This window comes from Nelumbo lutea, chromosome 1, assembly GCF_056320005.1.
Source record: "Nelumbo lutea isolate HS-2025 chromosome 1, American lotus-T2T, whole genome shotgun sequence".
Taxonomy (NCBI): Eukaryota; Viridiplantae; Streptophyta; class Magnoliopsida; order Proteales; family Nelumbonaceae; genus Nelumbo; species Nelumbo lutea.
Genome location: NC_142684.1, coordinates 206909462 through 206917283, shown reverse-complemented (window position 1 = coordinate 206917283; position 7822 = coordinate 206909462). Strand labels below are relative to the sequence as shown.

Here is a 7822-nt window from a genome sequence, read left to right as displayed (position 1 = left end):
TCTAATTCTCCACTAATGTGAACAGTCAAAACTGTCAAACTAAATTTATTTTCCCAGGGTACTTACGTGAGTTATATAGACAATTCCATCTATAAAACTGCAAAGACATGCAATTGAAAACCAACCTCGGAGAAGAGAAGGGACCTTCATATAGATTTTGCTTCTCTCCTACTGGATCATTCTATCTCTCTGCAAACTATTTAGAGTAAAGGAGGAACCCAGTCACTCTCCCTGAGCTTCGAATTGTACGTGCAATGGCCCTGGCAATTGCAGGTAGCCTGAACATCCCAGCAGAGAAACCTGCCTCAACTGTTGCTGTCCAAACCAAGGTTGGGTCATTGAACTGGACTCCCGATAGCTGGAAAACAAAGACAGTTCTTCAAATTCCAGCTTACCCAAGTAACGAAGAGATTGACAAGGTTCTGAAGCAGCTTGAGAGCTCCCCTCCACTTGTTTTCGCCGGGGAGGCACGGAAGTTGGAGGAACGACTTGCGAATGCAGCTGTTGGAAAGGATTTTCTGCTTCAGGGTGGAGACTGTGCTGAGAGTTTCAAGGAATTCAGTGCAAACAAAGTAAGGGATACGTTCAGGGTTTTGTTGCAGATGGGAGTGATCTTGACCTTCGGAGCTCAGATGCCTGTCATCAAGGTCTGTCTTTTATGGCTCTTGATCTCATACTCGGGTTTTTCTTGTTGTATATATTCTATGGATTTCATGTCTGAATATGTTAGCATTTTTTTTATCTGTATAGTTTTAACGCTAGTTCAACTTTGTCCATTATTGCTCTTCTATTAGAAATTAATTTGTTCCATGCAAATTTAGTCGGCTTTGTTGAGTTGATCATTGTGATGATTTATCAGGGAAGAGAGAGAGAGAGAGAGAAGGCTCTGATACCCTACATCTTCCTTCATAAAATTTTTTCTCATCTTTTTACATAGGATGTTTAGGTGCTTCTCTTTAAGCAATTCACAGCTTGTTGAGATCTGGATTTGCCATTTTTCCTGTTGTTTTATATGTTTATGCTGTGGTTCTGATATGGATGCTTCTAAAATAACAAGAGGGGTTATTTAGCTCTAGCCTGTAATGGAGTTTCTCCACCAGACCGTTTACTCTCAGGGCCACCACCACATGTATCTCGCCTAACTAGAGTGGTTATCAGATGAGAGCAATCTCGTGATGAGAACCACAATTCATCTTGGAAGCTGAAATTCCAACATGGAAAGCATATATGGACCCTCTAAATGGACAACCATTGGGCATTCCACAGATTCTTGAGAGCACTTCTACATAACATTTCCTTTTTTATCTTCCCCTTTATTTGATGACATGAATCTACAAGATGGATCCATTTTTTGCATCAAATGCCATTTAGTAACAAAAGCACAGTTACATTTTTTGTGGGTATATAATGTTAGAATTCTAAAAATATGAATTAGAGAAAATTTCCAATTAGTACCATGTATTTTGGGCCTACTGCCACTTTGGTCCCCAAACTTTAAAATGCATCAATTCAGTACCGGAACTCTCAAAACATGACAATCCAGTACTTGATGTTAACTAGTTGTTAAGTGACATTTGAAAAAGACACAAATGTCCTTCGAGTGTCATCTAATTTTCTTTATGGACCATCCAAACATTGACAAAAAAAATTAACAACCTCAAATCCTTTCCTCTTCTATTCAAAAAAGTTGGGATCACCATATGGCCCACTCAAATATGACCTCAACTTTTTTGAATGGAAAATGCAAAGATTTAGGACTACTACTTTTCTGTCGACGTTTAGATGGTTGATAAAGAAAATTAGATAACACTTGAAGGATATTTGTGTCTTTTTTAAATGCCATTTAACGGCTGGTTAAGTTAGTTAATAGCAGGTACTAGATTGTCATGTTTTGAAAGTTCGGGTATTGAATTGTCGCATTTTAAAGTTTAGGAACAAAAGTGGTACTAAACCCAAAGTATAATGTACTAATGGGAAAATTTCCCTATGAATTATTTTACTAATATAAGATTTTTCCATAGACATGTTCATCAGTCCTGCTTTTCTTCCATTTTCCTGAGTTAGACTCTTGGACACGTGTCAGATTCTGGCGCCCATGTCCATTCCATGCAACACTAATGGAAAGAGAGGTAAGCCATTTTGGTCTGCCATCTCAACTTCCAAATGTATTTCAAGGTTTTTAAAGAACAGAGTTTTATACGTGTATTGTCTTATTAGCGATCTAATTTCTCAACACAAAAATATTCCCATAATCTGGTTTTCTGTGATGTTAATTCAACTGACAGGAAGATTTCTATTTCCATCAATTGTATGTAGAAATATTTGTTTTCTCTAGTCATCTGTATTTTTATTGGGTTTCGTTGTCCACTGTGGCTGCTTGCACATTTTCATTATTTATGTGTCTGATTCCATCTTCGGTCATAATCACTGATGTTATCTAAAGATGCCCTAGTTGTGTCTTATCGAGGGGTCTAAATCTCTTCGTATTTATTTGGGTTTGATCCTTTTAAATCAAGGAATAGAATTTGGGTTAAGAAGAATAGTTTGGTTCCTTCTATTTGAGCCATGTTACTTTATACTTGCCTGAGGTGAAAGAGGGGAACAAGAGAATAATTAAAAATCAACAGTTAATCTGCTTAGCATTTCATACGGTAGGGTTAAAAATCAACAGTTAATCTGCTTAGCATTTTATACGATAGGGCATATCAGCCTGTATAGATACTTTTTTTAAGTTTTATTTATTTATTTTTCAAAACCGGTTCAGAGGGGTCAATCATGATACATATCGATACTTTGAACCGTGATTTCATATATTTGGCTGGATTAACTCTTATCAGCTGCGAAAAGGAAAAATTCTCAGTTTATAGCTTTTTCCTTTGAAAAATGAAATATGCAATCTTGTCATACACTTTACTAAACTTAATAGATAACTGTTCTTGAGAAAAGGAATTTCGGTATATATTGTGTTCCAGTTGCAACACGTTGCTGGTTTTTTTTTCTGGAGAAATTTGTTGTTTATTCTGATAAGATACTTCAGTACTTCCTCTGATGGAAGTTTCTCTTCTTTGATTATGGAACAGGTGGGACGGATGGCAGGCCAATTTGCAAAACCTAGGTCTACCTCATTTGAGACCAGAGATGGGGTGAAGCTCCCAATTTATCAAGGAGACATCATCAATGGTCATGCTTTTGATGAAAAATCTAGAACACCAGACTCCCGAAAGCTGATAAAAGCATATTACCAGTCTGGGTGTACATTAAATCTTCTTAGAGCATTTGCTACCGGTGGATATGCAAAGAGTCTCACAATGGAACCTAGATTTCACAGAACACATTGAGCAAGGAGACAGGTTTCTCTACCTCTCCAAGATCTAGTTCTTAATGCAGATAGCTGTGGTTATATTGAATATTTTTTGCTGATACTTGGTAGATATACTTTACTGGTTGAGGACAGGTACATGGAACTTGCACAAAGGGTAGATGAAGCTCTGGGTTTCATGGCTGCTGCTGGACTTGATCTAGATCATCCTACAATGACAGCCACTGAATTCTGGACGTCTCATGAATGCCTTCATCTGCCATATGAGCAGGCATTAACAAGGGAGGATTCAACAACTGGCCTTTACTATGATTGCTCTGCTCACATGCTTTGGGTGGGTGAGAGAACTCGACAGTTGGATGGAGCTCATGTTGAGTTCCTAAGGGGAGTAGCCAATCCTCTTGGCATAAAGGTAGGTGGTGAGCCACATTAACCATCTAAAGATCTGTTAGTTTTCTCTTAATTTTTTCTGAGGGTTATTCTGATCCTAACTTCCAAACCCTTCCTCTCTACTTGTCATGACCAGTTAGTTGTTCTATTGCTGTTAAGATAACATAGAGTGGTTACATTATTTTAAGCTAATTCTTCAGTTTTTAAGATTGAGTTTTTTCTAGGGCTCAACATGAAATTGCTACTTGTCATGAAGGTGAGTGACAAGATGGAACCCGAGGAGCTTGTGAAGTTGTGTGAGATTCTGAACCCTCAAAACAGGCCTGGGAGGCTAACAATAATCACTAAAATGGGAGCTGAAAACATGCGGGTGAAGTTCCCCCACCTGGTTAGGGCTGTGCGTCAGGCTGGGCTTATTGTGACTTGGGTGAGTAATCCTATGCACGGGAACGCCATTAAGGCTCCATGTGGCCTCAGGACACGCTCATTTGATGCAATCAGGGTAAGAACTCAGCCAATCAGATTAAAGTATTGCCCAAACCATTTAGTTATCTTGCACTCAATTTCTACATCCCGAGGACTAATAAGGTGCTTTGCTTCTCTATCTGTTTTAGTCGGAGTTGAGAGCATTCTTTGATGTTCATGAACAAGAGGGGAGCCACCCTGGAGGTGTTTATTTGGAGATGACAGGTCAGAATGTTACAGAATGCATTGGAGGATCAAGGACAGTGACTTTTGATGACTTGAATTTGTGATACCGAACACATTGTGATCCAAGGCTCAATGCTTCACAGTCCCTAGATTTGGCTTTTGCAATTGCACAGAGACTGAGAAGGAGAAGGATGAAATCTGGTCAGACCTTCCTCAAAAACCAACAGGGAAATGGTTCTGTTGCTTAGATATATTTTAGATTCATTGGTTCCTCAGTTCAGGGATTATTATATATAGTTTCTTTTCATCTGTTGGTAGAAAATTTCCATCTTGAATCTTCAAACGGCTAGGGTCTTATCAATGAGCCTATGGACTTAGGTGGCATTATAAAGTATCTTGTCAATACTCCCCAGCCTTGTATGCCAGTTTTGGGTTACAGACCCTTCTTTAGTCCAGTCAATCTTCCTTCAATATATTTGTGCTTCCATATCTGTGTTCCATCTGAAACCACAAGAGTGAACTGAAGCTTTACATTCTTCTACAACCATAAGGACTAATAAGTGAAATATCTAATCTGTTTATTTAACACAACATTTTATTTTTCATCACTCAAAAGCCTATAGCATCAATTCTAAATCAATTCAATCTCCTGGAACAAATGGTATCACTGCCATACCAAATGGTCTTTACAGAATCTAGGTTCATGCATGAAAATACAGCACCCATCAGGTAGTTTGCTGTGAAGTGAGATTGAGGACCAATGCTTCGATTTCAAGGAAAATAAAAGCTACAAATGAAAATTATTAAGCACATTATATCCTTAGAGTTAACTCAGATACAAACTTCATATTCTAGATGATCTATTAACCAAAAGGGTGCGAATCTCCAATGCTCCACCTATCCAGAACATCAACAGAGTTAACAGTCAAGACATAAATTTCACATTGCAGAAGATGTATGGTCAAAAAGTTACATTGTAAAATTATTCTTTTCACTCTGTTATCGATTTTCTTCTGCTAATACTCCTTCCCACATGTTTCTTGCTCCAACTTCCAGAACATCAACAAACTTAACAGTTATGACATAAACTTCACATTGCAGAAGATGTATGGTCAAAAAGTTACATAGTAAAATAATTATTTTCACTATATTATCCATTTTCTTCTGTATACTCCTTCCCATATGCTTTTTGTTGCCACTTACACTCCGGCATCACCTACATTAGTAGAAGTAAACAAATCACATGAGATATTGAAGGGTATAAATCAAATACATGCAGATTAGGATAGTGAATTCTTTGTAAAAAAAGACCATTGGAGATATATTTCAAATACTATGTCCTGAATTTCTAACTCTACATATTTTAGAACAGCATAATTGGAGAAGAGGGATTATGAAATTCCCATTCCATTGCAGGAGAAAGAGCGACCTACCAGTTTCTTATATTAACCATCTCTAAAGCTAGATTAGATTGATATTTGAGGCTAGGAACTTCATCATGACTGAACCAGAAAAGACAAAGAAATCATATGATGGATAATAAGGCAGATATATAGTTATTGTCATCATTGGTTCATTACAAGCAATTCTGTCCAAAAGGGCAGCCCAGTGCATAAGTCTCCTGCCAATGTGGGATCTGGGGAGGGACATATGTACGCATCCTTACTCCTACACATACAGCTGTTTCCAAGATTTGAACCTTTGTCACCCAGGTCACAATGGAGCAAACAGTTCATTTTTTATTTAATGGGTCAGAGACGAAACAATGGAATTGGGATTTGCTCCTCACAGAGCACTCCTCACACCCGACCTGACAGCCACATCTCACCGTGTATTGGGAACATCTCCTATGAATAATAACATACAAGTACGGGAGACATTTCCGATATGCGGCAGATACATGCTGTGAGGTCCATGTGAGGAGCAGATCTGGACTCGAAACAATGACAATCATCCCCGACATGGCAAAAGGCTATTACAAGAGAAAAGAGTACAGTTTCTATTTAAAATTTCTAAGACTCTACCTTTTCTTTTTTTCCCCTTTTCTCTTAAGCCTGTTGCTGCCCATCAACTCCATTTTGAGAATAGAGAGAAACCAGGCTCTCCACAAGAATCTCTGTATTGAACCAAGTAGCAGAAATACCCTGGATGCAAAGATCTCTAATTGTTGCAGCTATTGGGTTGTACAAAACCAGCTTTCCATCACCACGCTCAACTAGAATTTCATCATTCTTCATATAGCCCAATGGTTTCAAGTACCTAAGAGGCGTGGTCCGCATAGGTTGCAAAATTGTAAAAATTTTGGTCCAAGACTCCCCAACACCATAATTCTTCATCATCCAAAGCTCGATCATGACACCAACACCATGAGCTGTAGAGACACAGAGGCATCCCCCCAACACCCCTAAATTGAACAACTGCTCAGAAGCTGATTGGGGCTTTGGTATCTCCCGGCACTCCTCAGTAATGGCATCAAAAGAAGCAATCAATTCGGAGGATCCATTAGAAGCCATCCAATGAAGAGCACCATTGACAAGCACCCCAGCATAGTATCCAAAAATTTTAAAAGGAATGTGTGGAATCCTTCTCCATGAATTGCTGCCAAGCGTGTAGACCTCGACTTCTGATTCACAGAAGTGAATGTCTGCTTTATAAATGGACACAATCTTTACCAACTTGTAATCGTGAACCATTGGGTCAAAGGCAAATCCAAAAACAGATAATCGCCATACCTCGGAATCGTTCCAGGGTTTAGTATCAGTTTTGGGTACTATATTGTACTCCCCAGTGGATGGATTCCATATGAACATGTCACCCGTATCAGAAGCCTTGGTGCACAATAAGCCATTACAGGAACCCAACAGCTCAACCACTGATTTCCCAAGTGGGTGCTTAAGTAGTACTGCCTTGTCACAGGCATCATAGTCTACAGAGTAAAGGCTTCGAGTTCCGGAACATGCAAGGATGATTTTGCGATCGTTCTCGGTCTCAACAGCTCGATTTAGATGGATTTGAATGAAACTAGGACGATGGAGAAGGGTGTACCAGGATTTGCAAACACACCTGAATCGCAAGAGAGACTTGGCGGGCAACCTTGAGAGAATGTCGACCATGATCTCTTCTGGGATGATGCTCGCCATATCTGATGGTTTCAAGCTTCTACCTTGTGCAGTATATCCTGGTTATGTCGTGGGTTTGAGAAGTTCTGTAGTGGGTTTAAATGACATTTTTTAGTAGCCGACTCGAATTGAAGCTCGACTCTGAAGTCAAAAAGACAAAAGCCAGTTACATTGTCTGATTCCCTACGGAAGCAACTAAAACATCTCTCGTTCATTGATCTCAGAGTTGTTAAATCTGGGTGAGAGAGGGAGAGGTTGCTTGCAATTATTCTCCTGCAACTTTTTTAAGGTCATCTTCTCGTTTGGGCTGTTGTTAAAGGTTCTCTTTTGCTTTTTTGTTCTG

The 7822-nt window shown here is 39.0% G+C and overlaps 1 protein-coding gene and 1 pseudogene across 2 annotated transcripts; one reads left to right on the top strand and one right to left on the bottom strand.

Moving 5' to 3' along the window:
- Positions 1–254: 254 nt before the first annotated feature.
- LOC148880609 (phospho-2-dehydro-3-deoxyheptonate aldolase 1, chloroplastic-like) lies at positions 255–4860 on the top strand (annotated as a pseudogene). The gene is made up of 5 exons (XR_016109641.1): positions 255–647; positions 3081–3350; positions 3455–3731; positions 3966–4211; positions 4324–4860. The product of XR_016109641.1 is annotated as a phospho-2-dehydro-3-deoxyheptonate aldolase 1, chloroplastic-like (transcript).
- A 418-nt stretch (positions 4861–5278) lies between these two features.
- Positions 5279–7818, bottom strand: LOC148880608 (F-box protein CPR1-like). Its single transcript, XM_088962556.1, has 2 exons — positions 6385–7818; positions 5279–5576 (listed from the first exon to the last, which is right to left on the bottom strand). The coding sequence occupies exon 1, from the start codon at positions 7498–7500 to the stop codon at positions 6409–6411; it is 1092 nt and encodes a 363-aa protein (XP_088818682.1). The 5' UTR covers positions 7501–7818; the 3' UTR covers positions 5279–5576; positions 6385–6408.
- Positions 7819–7822: the final 4 nt, after the last annotated feature.